The sequence below is a fragment of the Penicillium canescens genome, assembly GCF_028828765.1.
Source record: "Penicillium canescens strain IBT 15451 chromosome Unknown utg000005l_segment0_segment0, whole genome shotgun sequence".
NCBI classification, from domain to species: Eukaryota; Fungi; Ascomycota; class Eurotiomycetes; order Eurotiales; family Aspergillaceae; genus Penicillium; species Penicillium canescens.
Window position 1 is genome coordinate 3,113,420 of NW_026703967.1, and position 15,926 is coordinate 3,129,345.

General features: G+C 45.9%; 5 protein-coding genes across 5 annotated transcripts; 4 read left to right on the plus strand and 1 right to left on the minus strand.

The window, feature by feature from the left end:
• Positions 1-1,311: 1,311 nt before the first annotated feature.
• Positions 1,312-2,985, plus strand: N7446_008786 (uncharacterized protein; the record flags this gene model as incomplete). Its single annotated transcript, XM_058517531.1, has 3 exons — positions 1,312-1,803; positions 1,860-2,545; positions 2,604-2,985. 3 exons carry the CDS (start codon positions 1,312-1,314, stop codon positions 2,983-2,985), a joined length of 1,560 nt encoding a protein of 519 aa, XP_058371177.1.
• A 1,527-nt stretch (positions 2,986-4,512) lies between these two features.
• On the plus strand, positions 4,513-5,587 carry N7446_008787 (uncharacterized protein; the record flags this gene model as incomplete). The annotated part of the gene is made up of 3 exons (XM_058517532.1): positions 4,513-4,767; positions 4,821-4,875; positions 4,989-5,587. The coding sequence occupies 3 exons, from the start codon at positions 4,513-4,515 to the stop codon at positions 5,585-5,587; spliced, it is 909 nt and encodes a 302-aa protein (XP_058371178.1).
• Positions 5,588-7,172: 1,585 nt separating this feature from the next.
• N7446_008788 (uncharacterized protein) lies at positions 7,173-8,265 on the minus strand (the record flags this gene model as incomplete). The annotated part of the gene is made up of 3 exons (XM_058517533.1): positions 7,173-7,300; positions 7,360-8,102; positions 8,153-8,265. The coding sequence occupies 3 exons, from the start codon at positions 8,263-8,265 to the stop codon at positions 7,173-7,175; spliced, it is 984 nt and encodes a 327-aa protein (XP_058371179.1).
• Positions 8,266-10,382: 2,117 nt separating this feature from the next.
• On the plus strand, positions 10,383-10,992 carry N7446_008789 (GFA family protein; the record flags this gene model as incomplete). Its single annotated transcript, XM_058517534.1, has 2 exons — positions 10,383-10,505; positions 10,570-10,992. 2 exons carry the CDS (start codon positions 10,383-10,385, stop codon positions 10,990-10,992), a joined length of 546 nt encoding a protein of 181 aa, XP_058371180.1.
• Positions 10,993-13,534: 2,542 nt separating this feature from the next.
• Positions 13,535-14,737, plus strand: N7446_008790 (alcohol dehydrogenase; the record flags this gene model as incomplete). Its single annotated transcript, XM_058517535.1, has 4 exons — positions 13,535-13,713; positions 13,774-13,976; positions 14,037-14,459; positions 14,511-14,737. 4 exons carry the CDS (start codon positions 13,535-13,537, stop codon positions 14,735-14,737), a joined length of 1,032 nt encoding a protein of 343 aa, XP_058371181.1.
• Positions 14,738-15,926: the final 1,189 nt, after the last annotated feature.

Sequence of the window (15,926 nt, forward strand, 5' to 3'; positions counted from 1 at the left end):
CAATCGGTGTTCTTTCATGAAGATCTCTTGAACTCCATGGTGATTGTATGCCGATCTAAGGTCTATCTAGGAACTCATTAAGCAGCCTGAAGACCTACTGTACAGACTGACTAAGTAGGGCCTGATAAGGATCGTCTTTGTTCCATAGTGAATAGAGTATTTGACAATCAACGAAGACGATCTGATCAGCATACGGGAGATATGGGATAGGCGATACTGAATGATCCGTAAGCTGCTAGAAATAGTGACGTTGAAAGCAATCTTTGCGCTTTCTGAGCCCAGTGATTAGCTCAGAGTGACCTGAAGAGAATGTCTTCAAGTTGTAAGGAGAAACCTGTGACTACAGTTTCATCCGAATCAGTCATTCTTCAAACACAAACTTTGGGATCCCAAAAAACAGTGTTACTGCACCAAGATGTAGACAGGAAAGTTCTTTTATCTAGGAAGGGAAACTTTCGGCACATCTTCCGGAATATCATCTGTCAAACTCGCGATGTCTCATTCGTTATTTTCCCCTTTCTGAGGTGTCGTCACTGCCGCTGCGGCTTTACCTTTTCCTTCTTGCCACTTTTTTTGATAGCTCCACAACAGAATTTCTCTCTTCATATACATTGGCCACATGTATGCTGCCTTACTTCGCCTGCCTAGAAAGGGTCAATGCTGTCAAACCTAGTTGACCATGAAGTTAATTTTAGTGGGGCTCGGCTTCACTTTAGGCAAGATTGACGAGGCGCCGGTGGAAAGCCGTGATAATGCGATAGGGGAGAAGTATTTTTCCGATGCAGGCCTCATCTGGGGTTACACTAGCAGATGCACGCGTCCGAACTCACAAGTTTTCCAGAATGTGGCTTTCAGTCAGTTCAGACATATTTAGCCCTGGGGAGTGATTTGTATATAGCTACATCCTGTCCGCAGCATTTCTGCATACTTAGAGGTTGACGTAAGGATCCTGCGATTTTCGCGTTGGCACACATTCCCAAATGTACATAAGCAAACCTAGAAAGATCAGCCCTTCACGCAGCCGGTTGAACATGGTTGTCAGAACTGCGTCTTTCCAAAAACGGGAATGGAGGTTCCGGATGGTGGGTGTCACAACAGCTAATGACGAAACCAGGCAGGTTTTCTGAAGATCAACTGTCGGTGAAGTAATTGATCAGCTGCACGGATGTAGAATGAGTAAATTTGATCGAGAATTTGCTGGACCGTCTTCTTTTCTTGGTTGCCTTGACGGAGACTACATAGTGTTTTAATTCATTCAGCTGAAGGACAATATCCTCCCTATCTCTACAAGATTTCTTCGGTCTTGCCAGGATGTCTACAAGAATCTCTTCAAAACATACTCTGCAGTATCTCTTCCTCGCCGCTGGCGGATTCCTCTTTTTCCGGGCTCAACTAAGTGCGACGTACCTTCTACTCGTTCTGTTTCTTGCCATTATCCTTTTCTTTGGATATATGGCCAACTGGTTGTTACTGGCTGCATATACTAGGAGAGAATTGACACTGCTCAGTTCTGATGAAGGGAAGGAGTTCTTAGGGGAGCCCCTACTCTTCCCTTCGCGGCTTTCTCATGCACGTCGCTTCCCAGAGAGCGAAAGGTATAACTATTGGTACGATTACTTCATGGTTGGCATCCCAGTTGGTCTTCAGGGTCGTATCGGCATTCTATTATCCATCGACAACTTACCTGCGCACGAGGGATTCAGAGAAAAATGTTGGTTCACCATTGATCCAAAGTATTACTTGGACCGGGGAAGTGGTGATCGCTCTCTACGAGAGAAACTGGATATGTTTCTGAAGTCGCAGGTACATTATATATATTTATCATGCTACAAAGAGAAAATGGTCTAATCTTTTTGTAGGGCCTGCAAGCTCAAGAGTTCCCTCACGCATACCTGTTCAGCGTTCCACGTTTTCTGTGGTGGCAGAAGAGTGCAATCAGCTACTGGTATCTCTATTCGCCCTCAAGGGAGCTGACTGCCATGATCATGGAGATCAACAACTCCTTCTACGAGAAGAGAAATGTCTTTTTTCGGCTAAACGGTGATGACCACGTTCTTGACGCGTCGGAGAGTACAGAAGAAAAAGTGTACAATGTCACTACAAAAGGGGGCCATGAGCTACACGAGCTACATTTTATCTCCTCGAAGCCAAGATCGAAACACTATAAGGGCTCTTGGGAGAAATTGATATTTGCGTCCCCGTTTGAGAAGGTGGAAGGGTCCATGGCTGCTAGTTTCGTGGATCCCCTTCAACCAGAGCCAAATCCCAAAGGCCCTCTACAGTCAAACCTGAGCTCATTGACTCCTGATGGTAAAGTGAAAGTGACAAGCCGTCTCTCTTCCTGGGATCAACCAGTGAGTCCCCTATCGGGACCTTCCTGGGTCATCGCGAAGATGCTTCTTCGCTGGACGCATGTTGGCGTCCTTTCCGCTTTTCGAATTGTCAAGGAAGCCCTACGTATCCGATTTCGAGGTAATCTTCAATACCTCCAGAGACCAGAAGTTCGGCGAGGAAGTACCCCTCGGAAGGAAACAGAAGTTGAGAGGTATGATTCTTCTTTTCATACTAGGTGACAAAAATTTCTGACTGATGGCTCTCTACAGGGTTCTTGAACAAGTGTTTCGAGAGTACCTATGTCAGCTCAGCTCTCACCATCCCTCCCCCTTGGCTGTCGTTTACACTCCCCCAAAGTCTCTACACTTTGATCTTATTCATTTCCATTCTCCTGTCCCAGCATCGTCCTCTTCCAGACCGACATTGACCATACAGCCCCTTACTCCTCGCTTCTATACCAGCATAACACATTACGATGACGCCTATGCTGGTTTTACCACCACGACGACATCTTTTCCCACAAACTCTGACCACTCCTCATGTCAGCTGTGGGTATCCGACCAACCTCTCATGACTGGCTTATTAGATTCTGCGGGGCTGTCTCTTGCTCAGAATGTAAAATTTCCTGTCGAACGCCGAAGGCGCCCTTGAGCTGTTTCAGATGCGCAAAATGATAATCGCGTGGCTCAGAAAACGACAGTCGGACAACGACGCTTTCTTGGACCGCTTCACCTACCAGAATCTTCCTCCATCGACACAGAGTGCCTACCAGAAAGCTATAATTCATCATCTCCTGGCTCAGAAGTTACCGGTGGAGTCTCAAGCCATCGTTCTATTGTGTTACATTGTGACAACAATGACTGTGATTTATATATTGCTTCACGCGCTACGTCTCTTTCTGTATTGTGAATTCGGCATTCAGATCGATGAACTATTTAGTCCACGGATGGCAGCGCTCTTGTATGGTGGCTGGGCAATGTACACCAAGTACATCGGGAAGTACTATTTGAACCCTTTCGGATGGGGGGAAGGGCTTTGAGGAAGATGATAACGATGAATGATCGTTCAATCACTAGTAACACGATTTCCACGACTAGTTCATCGGTCTAACGCCGAGCTAAGACCATCTAGTTTACGCTAGTAATTGCGGTGCTGCTGAGAGATCCGGTAGAAGGATTGGCCCGTAAAATTTTTCGGTGCCTTAGCAAACCACCTAGCCCTTCTTGAAGCGCCCCGGCTTCTGAGTGCCAACCATGACAATCCTATACCTTTCCACGGGCTCTGCGGAGGACCTGCAGCTGCCTCTGGGATCTGTACTTGAGCTTCCAGGAGCAGCAAAGCTCCTAGGGTTGGACTGAGATGCTCCTGGTATGTAAAGTGGCCAATTTCCTCCTAAGGACTATTATCATGGTTCCTAGAAGACCAGACGCCGGTTCTAGCAGCACGCACCTCATGGACGTCGTTGATTCCCTGTCTCCTTTGATCGCTAAGGCTCCTAAGGATTCCGTTATAGAGAGGAACTAGATCCTCGATATATATCGGCGTCTTTTCTTTTTCTTCAGTATCTAATCCCGTAAGATCACGCGACCTGGATGGTCCTGAGGGTATTTAGATAGCCCTCAAGGGGTCAGAGCTTCTCTCCTTCCCCGTCCGTCTCTCAACAAATAAATCCATCATTTATGCTTGTTTCTTTCCTCTATCAAGATAAATGCTTTCGAAGCGAGAGACCTTTATACCGGCCGTTTAGGGTGAGGGCAAGTATCGAGTTAGTTTGCCATATATTTAAGGGTATTTGTGCTAATAATCTTAAGGGATTTAAATCAAAGGAAATTTAGACTTGCGACTAAAACTTTCTACCAATAATGGCATCCCGGTTTAAGGAACCGCCGCTATTTAGTCCCGAAGTTTCAACCCTACTTGCTCCCACCAGGCCCCCACCGGTACCTTACAACTAGTAATCCACTCAATTATGTTAGTAATGGCGTCACCCGGGTATTGAGAAGATACTGTGGCATCCTTTAGCCAGGTAAGAGCATGGCTGGATGTGGATTAATAATCAAGGTATCATTTATATACCACCAAGTCCAAGTTGTGAGATATATACATTAGTCTGCATTTTAATTCTTCCATTTGTCCTCCGACATCCTTAACTTCGACTTTACGGTAACCAAAAGAGACATGAAAGAGGTTATCAATTTGGCAGGGCCGAGTGTGAAGCTCGTGGACAGTGCAATCCCTAGGCTAAACGATGACCAAGTGCTTATCAAAGTGGTCGTGTCCGGGTCTAATCCAAAGGATTGGAAGGTCCCAGATGTCGCTGCTTCTGGAAAAAGCAATCTAGAGATGATGCTTAAAGCCAAGAAGGAGTTGAACCAGGGAGACGATATTGCTGGGGTTGTTGAGAAAGTCGGATCCAACCTGGTTGAATTCAAAGTGAGTCGTCTACTTTCGCTTATATTGCCTAAGCTTATAAATCGTTAAGCCAGGCGATCGCGTTGCAGCCTTTCACGAAATGTGCACACCTGGTGGCTCTTATGCTGAGTACGCCATTGCATGGAGTCATACAACTTTCCATTTGCCAACGCAAACTTCATTCGAAGACGAGTTTAAGACCAATATTATTGAGTCCGTCTAAATCTGATCAAAATTGATAGAAGCCACAATCACACTCGCTGCCTTCACTGCAGCTATTTCCTTATACACGCACCTTCGCTTCCCACCCCCGTGGACACCTGCAGCGGAACCGATCCCTTTCATCGTTTATGGTGCAATCACAGCTGTTGGCTCATTCGCTATTAAATTGGCATGCAATAGTAATATCCACCCTATCATCGCTATTGCAGGAAAAGATTCGCATTATGTTGGGGGCTTGCTCGATCCAAGCCAAGGAGATATCGTGATCGACTATCGTGAAGGTATAGAGACAACGGTCAAGAAGATCAAAGGAGGTATTGGACTAGCCGGCCACTCTAATGTGCTGCATGCACTCGACGCTGTTATCATTCCGCAAAGCGCCGAGGTCTTAAAGCAATCGGTCGCTCCGAGTGGCCAGATTGATTTTACGCTGCCTAACGACCTAGACGTCTCACCTGCGATCAAATCGATCACGTCAGTGGGATCGGTGCACAAACAACATGAGTTTGAGAACAACGAGGAACTGGGTTTCATTTTCTCCCGGTATTTTACAAGAGCATTGAGCAATTGCACTTTCTCGGGCCATCCCTTCGAAGTTAGGTCGCGGCCTAGGTGTTGAAGAGGCTTTAAGAGACTTGAAAGCCGGAAAAGCAAGCGCTACGAAGTATGTTTTTCGTATTGCGGATACACCAGGGATTGTCTAGTGCTTGTTATGCTCAAAGTTTGATTATCACGCGTTTTAGAGCATTATTTAGCGGCCACTAAGATGTATTTCTTGAGTTCAATTTTCGTTAAAGAAACTGAACTTCGAATTGTCTTTACAAATCTTAGGGCGCTAGAGGAGAAAGTGCACCAGGTCATTTCCGACATACGAATGTTGAAATTGAAGAATAACGAAAATCTGATGTTATATTCTGCGGAGTACAGCAAGCTCTTAATTATTGAACTAAGGAGGAGCCGTAAAACCTTCGCCATTCCACAGGTTTTTGTAGGGCAAGAGACCGGTAGGCTACATAAAATGAGAGAGTAGAATCTTGATTTGTTTTGTCGGGAAACTCTGACTAAAGGTAAGGTATTTAGTTCATCGGGTTTGCCGAGTGAATTGGTCGCACCTCTAGTGAATTGGTCGCACCTCTAGTGAATTGGTCGCACCTCTAGTGAGATGGCCCAGCCATTTACGTGATGTATAGATAGAGGTCCATTGAGAAATACCCATTTCCGAAGCCTAGCATCTTGGCGGTGAGGCGCAAGATAATTAGGGGAGTGCAAACTGGTGAAGCTGGTTTTGCACTTCTCTGTAGCCAGGCACGAGTTAGCAGCTCTATAGGTTGTATATCAAGTAAATAAAGGTTCTATGACGGGCAAGTTTAGGACAAATTCAGCCAACATTGTGCGCAGCCAGCAAGAGAAGAACTCGCTTTCGGCTATAGTGACGGAGTACTTGGTCGATGAAGGGTATATTTTCTGGTTGCGAAGAAAGCGTACGTGAAGGGGGCGAAGACTGAGGTCAAGGTCAATTTCGTTGTGGGTGGTATGGTGGTTGCTGGAATGTGTTGACAAAGGGGTTGAAGATAGTTGTCTGGGGTGGCCGGATGAACAGGCATTCGTAAAGCGGTCGATCTCTTGGACCTGCAATAGGGGCGACGCAATATGAGAGGCTTGCAAAAAAAGAAGTTCCAGAGTTTTGGCAAAAGAAATCAGAAGAACACCTAACTTGGCAACCGCAGCAAACTAGATAAGGAAATTCCAAGGCAAGCGAATAGGCAGCAAGGGAGTACGACCATACATAGCTAAGCCACATCGTCTTGCAACAGTCGCCTGGGCACGTACAATTCTTGTTGACTGGAACCCTTTCTCGCACTTCAATCCGTTTCAGGGCAAATATACACTGTATCTTACATGACGCGGGTGTACCTGTGTATTTTCTCTAAAGACGCGATACATATTCATGTCGCGATAGTACGTCATTCATCTTATTCTGCTTCCCCGATTTCACCGGAGTAGTCACCACTACCTAACGAGTATTTGGCCGCTATCTTAGTCCGACCGCTAATAATATTTCTCTACGTCGGAATCCCCTACGAGAATAGAAGTCATGTATTTGTTCTAAATTGGGGAGAAAGCGAAAGTAGGTAACTTCAATCATGTGACACGTGCTCGAAACTACATCCAAAATCATTTGAAAGCAGGACCTAACAAGCACTTCAGTAGCAAAATTCTTCTCCGACAATTTTCTCACTCAGAGTCCACAACTTGTCCGCATTGGAGGTGTCAGAGGCGTATTCCAGAACCTGTTGTGGATTGCAGTCATCGAGAAATGACCCCGATTGATCTATGTGAACTTGTAAGAACATTTTCTAACACTTTAACAGATAATAATATCATAGCTACCATTAAGCGCAGGGTCCAGGGCCGCAACAAGTGTAGTTGCGCAGCCCTGCTCAATGTTCTTTTCCTTCGGTATCTTCATCCCCTTACTTTCAACCATAGGTCCCACAATGGACCACGCTGCTGAATCGACTCCGGACGACAGACCCGTTGTCTGTATGACTCCCGGGTGCAATGAGTAGGACTTTACTCCCATTTTCTCTAATTTCCTGGCCAATGCAACGGCAAATAAGATATTTGCTGTCTTGGACTGTCCGTAAGCTGTCCAAGCGTTGTAAGTCTTGCCGTTGGAGAAGTTGTAATCCTCGAACATGACTGGACTGAACTGGTACATGGCACTGGATACATTTACAATCCGAGCACCGCCGCCAGAAGCTTCAAGTTTCGGAACAAGGAGGTTGGTGAGCAGGAAATGACCAATGTGGTTTGCACCCAGATGACTTTCCACGTTTTCAGGAGTCAAAGAAAACTTGGCACCCATGATGCCTGCGTTATTAATGAGGACGTCGATCTTGGAGATAGACGAATTGATCTCTGCCGCCGCAACTCGCACCGATGCGCAGGACATGAGGTCAATTTTAACAAATCGTACAATGGTAGAGGGGCTGGTTTCTCTGATCGCCTTCATGACTAGGGAGGCTTTGTTTTCTGAACGCCCGAGAAGAACAATCTCAGCAGGATTGGCAGCAGCAAGGAGAAGGGCTATGTGGCCCCCAGCCCTCCATGGCTGGCTCCGGTGATCACGACTATTAAATTGTCAGCCAAATTGAGTTCACCAAAAGCTCGTTGCCCTTACAGAAGGACTCCGTATATTCGTAGGAACTTATACTCACATGTTTTCCCAAAGACTCGTTCTGATAATTTAGCGACTACTTCAGACCCGGTGGTCGAGAAATCGAAAGAGGCCATTCTCAAGTGCGCTCGTATTGCACAGCCAAGCTGAATGGAAAAGACAAGCTATCAAATATAGTATATTGATACCAGTTTGGCAGCCCAGACTTGCCCTCGCGACTCAGATATATATGTTCTATTCCGTCCACGTCGCTTTGTAATAATTATGGCCCAATCCAATGATGATAGTTGCACAAAATAATCACTACCATCGTCGGATCACTGATCTATCCGGCTCCCGAGTCCACTGACGTTCTCGATTTCTTTGACAAGGCCCCACATAAAAGCCAAAGCGAATGAAATTTGCAGGATATGATGCGAATTTGATTTTTTATTTGTTTCCCTCGTCTCCACAGGTCTAATTGAGTTCCACCAGCAAATTTATGTACAAGCAGAGTGCCAGTGGGATAGCGACGGGAGACCGGTGGGAGCCGGATGGCGGGTTTGTAATCCCCTTCTGAGTAAATTACTAGAGCAAAACTCTAGCACTCATAGAATTACAAATTTTAGAATGGTGATTGAAAGGCATTGGTCAGACAACCACCCCCTCCGCTAGTCATTAGGTTACGTGTAGTTCCGGGTACCCTGACAAACCCCAAGCATCGAACAAGAGATTATTTCCACCTCCTAGATGAGCTTGTAAGCAGAAAATTGCGGGAACTCCACTACTTTTCGAGTCCTCTGACCGCGTCATGCCACGCGAATCAGAGCATCGACTCTCCTGCTCTCCTGGTTCTCGTCCCGATTTACAGAAAAATAATCACTTTTCGCGGCTACAGGCTATTTGAATAGTTTCGTGGAACCTACAGAGCCCCGTAAGTTTCGACAGTTATGCAACACCTTTTAGTTTATCTAAATTAGTCACCCAGCATCCGCCGCACAAGTGAGGAGGCTGCTCCAAACTGAACAAGCATATGCACCTCCTCAGAGACCTAAACGTTGTCCGCAGCCCCAGTGGATGGCCCCTCTGTTCGACAAAAGCCGGCCGGGTGAGATCTGCCTATCCTCAGTGATGGCAAGTCAGCATTGCAAACAATTCAGAATACACGGAAAAATCTGGGACAACAGAGCTTTCATTTCTTTATGCAGGAAGCTATGAACACCAAGACCCACGGCACATCGATTCGACTACTGAGGATACGGGGACATCGCGAAATGCCCGGGAATGACAATACCGACCTGCTAGCCAAGGACGCAGCTATACGAGGAAAAACACACCCGTTTTGCCTTTTGCTATCCCGCGAGAGAGCATATATCAGGCAAGGAATCAGGCAAGGAACTCATGCCCAATGGAAAAAAAGATTGGAACCAGTCGAGGACCGGCGCCCATCTGCGTCAGATCGACAAAACACTGCCAGCCAATTACACGCGACGGCTCTACAGATCCCTACCTAGAAACCGAGCCTACTTACTAACGCAGCTGCGAACCGGGCACTGTTGGTTGTCAACATACACCAAGGCTTTTCGATACCGAGATGACGACCTGGGCCTCTGTGGCGAACGGAAAAGCGTTCATTACGTGTTGTTAGCTTGCCCGAGATTGGAATGATTAAGGAGAGAGCTCCGAAGAAAGGTTGGCGATGCGTTCAACAGCATATTTCACGCGCACGGCCAGGGTAAATGAGTTACAAACACACCCACACACATACTGTACCTGAACTGGTCGGGACTTTCCTGAATGCAAGAGCATTCGTGTCGACTCTAAATCGGAGCTTGATATGCTGAAGGTTTGGATACAGAAAATATTTTTTTATGTGTCATACATATTATTTGAGTAATCAACCCTTGCCATACAAAAGAGCCATCAATAATGCTACTGCGCGGATCGGCCGGCTGCGATGTCGGCTGACATGACAATGGTCCGAAAGCTACGGCTCATTGAAGGGCCTGGTGATGATTGCCATATAGGATAATGATCAGAACCTACATTGCACATGTAACTTGCGTCATCACCGGCATTTCCGTGGCTAAACGAAGGGGTGGTGGGAGACCGGCGGAAGAATGGTGGGATACCGGTGGGTCGGGAGAGCCCGGTTTGTAAAATTCCATCGGTATAAATCACAAAGGCAAACCTCAAGGACTCATATATTTACAAAAGAACTCTTTTCACACTCGAGAAGCAAACAAACACAAGAATGGCGGCTGCTGCGTATAATTCCAAACCCTACATACCCCTTGCTGGAGGCGCCGACGATGGTTGGTCAAAAGGTGACCAGGCGACTGCCACATGTTACTGTGGCGCGGTGCAGTTAGCCTTCGTGAGTGCTTCTAAGTATACAACCGTCTTTACTACATCCGGCTAATGTCACGAAAAATATCCAGCCAACACAAGGCCCAGGCCTAATCGACACATTCACCTGCCATTGTACGGACTGCCGGAAAATCACAGCATCTATGTTCGCGACCAACTTCGTTGTCGCGGACCTACATCTAAAGCACCTTAGAGGACAAGAAACCCTCACATCATTTACCCAGTCAAAAACTATTACCTCGGGCAAGGCAATGACAAATTGTTTCTGTTCTGTATGTGGCACGCTCATGTACCGCATCAGTGAAGTGTTCCCAGGACACAGTATTCTACGGACTGGAACAGTGGATGACTTTACCCTACATGAAACGAAATTGAAGCCTAGGATTGAGCTATATACCAAGGACCGTGTGGGATGGCTTTGTGGTGTAACTGGTATTGAGCAGGTGATGGGATCGGCTTACACTCCAAAGGATACTTGCTCTCCTGAGCTCTGAATGAATTGGTTGGGGTTTCGGTGTTCAAACGCTACAGCCCTGGTACGGTTCTATAGGCACAATTACACTCACTCGTACCTTGATGTGCTTTTGAAGGTTCGTACCATACTTTATTAGCCAGCCAACATGTAAATTAAATTTATCGTCGAGCTTTTCAATCTGATCGTACGACCTGTTACAGTGTGCTAATGATAGACTTTTGACTTCCCTGACCTCCAAACAACTCCGTATAACGTGTTTCATAACCTAAGAGAGATAAATGAATCATGAAGATGCCGCGAGGTTGGTTGATTAAGAACCAGTGGAAGCTCGAAGCACTCTAGGCAACTTTTAAGTCTTACTAAGATGGAGTAGACTATATCGGTGACGAAGGCGTGAGTATGGGCGCTAGAACGGTATCTCGTTAGTTTGTTGGGCTTGAATCAGTTTCCATAGTTTTGACACTGTGCTTTCGGAATTGAACATGATCGAAAGCCACATTAAATGCTCTTATATATCCGCAATACCAAAGCATCAGAGTGAGCGTGGCTTGCTGGCTTCTTAATTTTTGGATGGCTGTTGAACCCAGGTAAGCCAAGAGACAGAGCTGGGGGTGGGGCATGTATCGTTTGTTTCCAAGTCTCTTTCCAAATACAGCATTTCTGTTCGATCATACACTCGGGCTAAGAAGCTTGCTTCAAATTGGCGTCTTGAACTCCGGACAGGAGGGGGGCCCGCTGCAGCACCTGCAAAAAAAAAAAAGAAAAGGTGGGGGAGTCGAGTTGTCGAAGAACGTGATTACTGAGACCTTCTTGGGATGGAAATCCAGAGTGAGATCCAGTGGGATGTCAATAAAGAGCTCTCCATACACTTTCCATGTAAAGGATCTGAATGATTGCATTAGTCTGTTAATGGTGGGTTAGATCTTTTACCATTACTGTTGAGAACTAAAATCCCACGTCTCTATGACTCAAGAGGCCCTGCGGCGAACAATGCCATACTTACAGGCTCTGCGAGGTACTGGAAAGTTCGCCGCAAGACATGTATGTATTAACTGAGGTAAGCCTTGAGCTTTCGCAGACTGATCACTATATAAAGACGGCGGAGGTACTTTATCACCCGGAGGAACAGTACTACGTCGGTAATCCATATATCTGGAATAAGAGATCTGCAGGCCTTGGCTTGATCTAAGTCGAAAAAAATGCATTATGAGCGCGTTCGTTTGCTGCTATATTCGTTAAATATAGATTGTATTTAGTGCTGACTTTCATGTCCTACAGTCCCCCAACGGCCTTAATACAGTACTTTCGAGTTACTGAAATTTTAAGAATGCTACCAGTATATTATTGAAGACGACCAAGAATGTATTGGTAGTTGCTGGAGTATGGTAAATCAGACGTACCATACTGGAGAAGTCACAGATTGCTTCGACTGGCTTAGATCTGTGTCTGTCTAGAAGATTGAACATTCCACTGGCTCATTCCACCTAGATTTTCCGATGGCCACATAAGCATCTTGCTTAATTCTGGTGCCTCGAAGAATGAAGCCTCTAGCAAAGATCGGGAGCCGCCGCTAGTCTGTAGTATCCTTTCTCGCGACTTTCTCAAGGATTTTAGAATAACGTCAGCGGACAGTCTACTTGTCGGTCAAATTGGAAGTGCAGTATATGATAACGTACTCGTCTCATAGGCAACATCAGAATATCCTGTGGCTTGTACCTCGGCTCGAATACCATTAAGACGACGCCTAAGAGCGTCCTGTGAGGAGACCAACTTGCTCCTTATTGGGACATTATCTGGCGACCTAATTCGATATTATTATGAAGTTGAAGGGCTATGTATGCAAGATAGATGATGAAGAGACAACACACCAGACTATAAGAAGGACCTTGTTCCTTTTACCCTCTGTGGAGCCAATTTCGTACTGGAAGTCTTTGACAGATACATGTATCCGGCTTTTGCCCCAGTAATACATTCCATAATCTCAATAATTAGGAATCATAATAAGGGGATGAGAGTTCGAGGGTCGGGATCCGCAGAATTACCAACGGCCTCCCGCCGCCAGTCAGCATCCCAGTGAGCTGCGAATTTATGAGTGCTCGTGCTTTGCCTTGGTAATTTATTCCGAATGGAAATTATCTGCGATCCGACTCCCACCGGTATCCCACCGGCTTCCCACTATCAGCACTCCGCTCAGCCGACTTTCGGGTGCTACAATCTATACGAGCCCCAACTGTCTTTGCCTTAGTTAACACTTACCGGAGATTAATAATGCTTATCAATGAATAACTATAGGAGGCAGGTTGGTAAGTGAAAAAGGCTTCGAAACGATTATTAATCTGACACCTAATCATCCTGCGCTTGGCAGGCTTCTCCGAAGACTCGCAGATAAAAATAGAAGAGACAGGCAACATATTAATAGGGCAGATGGACTTACGTATAAACTGGCATTCGAAGACGATATATAAAGAGCAACTTTACTTGTTTTGACTTGGTCAGTACATAAGATCCTTCTCCCCCCTTTATCCAAGCTTAACAGCAACTACATAGTCCACTCAAATCAAATGACAAGCTCAATCCCTAGTAAGTGCCGTGCTGTTATCATCAAACAAGCCGGCGCGCCCTGGACCATCAAAGAAGTTTCCGTTGTGAAGCCAAAAGATGGCGAGATCTTAATCAAGGTGCACGCCTGCGGCGTCTGCCATTCGGATAGTTTTATGCAGCAAGGAGCTTTTGGTCCTCTGTAAGCACCTCGACCTACCATCTCATACTTATAAAGGCATTTGTTCTCACATTGTTACAGGGCATCTTTCCCTCGTATTCCTGGCCATGAAGTCATTGGTACCATCGTTGCTGTTGGCCAGGGCGTGAAAAAGTGGAAGGTCGGTGACAGAGTTGGCGGACCATGGCATGGTGCCCACGACGGTCTCTGCAAGGCTTGCAACCATGGATTGTTTCAGATGTGTGATAATTCGCTTTTCAACGGTGTTTCCAGGGACGGTGGATGTAAGTGCACCCACAAACCATAAGAAATTGCTACTGCGAACGAGCTGACAGCATGCGTAGACGCAGAGTACTGCACCCTCCGCACAGAAGCCGCTGTCCGCATCCCTCCCCAAGCTGATCCTGCTGAGTACGCGCCGCTTCTATGCGCTGGTGTCACCGTGTTCAATGGCATTCGACATATGAACATCACGCCCGGGGATACTATTGCGATCCAGGGGCTTGGTGGACTGGGGCATTTGGCTGTCCAGTATGCGCGCAAGATGGGATATCGCACTGTGGCGCTGTCGAGTAGCGATAGCAAGAGGGATTTCGCAATGCAACTGGGAGCGAACGATTACATTAATACCAGTAAGGATAATGCTGCTGAGGCTTTGCAGAGGATGGGAGGTGCCAGCTGTATTGTCGTCACGGCTCCTAATCCCGAGATCATGGGTCCTTTGGTCAACGGGCTAGCTCCGATGGGCAAGTTGTTGCTTCTTGCTGGTAAGTCTTTCTCTGGCTCCTGCCTTTGGACATTGTACTCACGATACCTAGCTGTTGGCGATGTCCCGATCAACACCGCTGCTCTTATTGCAAAGGGTTTGTCGGTCTGCGGCTGGCCGGCTGGACATAGTCTCGATTGCGAAGAGGCTATTGACTTCGCGGAGAAGCAGGGCGTCAGGTGCATTGTGGAGAAGTTCCCACTTGATAAGGTTGAGGATGCTGTGAAGCGCATGGAAAGTGGGAACGTAAGATTCAGAAGTGTTATTGTCATGGAGTAGGGAAGAGTATCTAGTAGTTTCGAGGGGCTGTTGGAGGCTAACCTAGTGCTGATGTGATAAGTCTTAAGATGATAACGTCCTGTTGACCTTAAGAGGATGTAATTCACTACTAGAAGCCATGAAGTTTAGTGAATACTCACCGCTTCAGCTTTTTTGGGCTGCTCATGCCACGAACTTGCCTGAAAGAGGCTACAGTAGCCAAAGCAAGGTACTGCAAGTTGAGTCATATATGTACTCGCCTGGTACCATTCCAATGTCCTGCAGATTCCGGACTTTCTTTTCCCACAATAAGGTTCATTTTTCGTCAATGACAGATGAATATGGCAAGTAAGGAAAAGAAGAATGAAGATACCTCGATGGTAGGACGGTGTACTCCATAACAGCCGGTCATTGCACGGGAGCCAAACTGAAATTGGAAACTTGGTTCAACAGGCCATATACCTTCATTCTAAATCAGGATGCTACTACTTCCGAGAAGATTCATTTTAATGTTAATCAGTATTAGAATTTCTGAATTATTAACTGAAACTAATAATGACATACTTTTAGCTGTTTTAAGAAAATTTTAAAATCAACACATGTGTAGCTTCTTTTAGAAATATAAAAGAAGTCAACTACGAAAAATGACTTAAAAAGAAACCAAAAAAATTTTCAAGTCATTATTGAAAAGTTGTTCGAGCAGTCGAATCTGCATAGTAGTATTTACAATGAGTTAAATAGGATATTTAGTAAGGAGGTTTGAGATGGCCGGTAATTTGGCCGCGATTATTATGTTGTATGCTGTTACTGCCCTTCCGGATAAGCCTTTACATCATGATTTCTAGGTTTTGAGGATCTTTGGGGAGTCGATTAGTGGTTTGATAAGTCTCTTACTAGTGGTCTGTCTACGGTTAAGATTTGCTAACGCGGATAGACTGAGTCGATCACGAAATATTTTAAGCGGTTCCGTAATAGAGCTTTACTATGATTGCACTAAAGATAGCAAGACTATAACTGCTACTTAGCGAGATTACTGTGAACGCTAAGTTACGAAACGGAATTGATCAAATTGTGATAGTTCTGCATAGAAATAAATCGATGCCAGCCATTTCTCACAGCAATGTTTTAGAGAGATTGGAATTCACAAGCGGCCATCTATGCCGAAGTTAGTACTTTAGTAATCACAATTTCAATCAAGCTAAAATGCGGA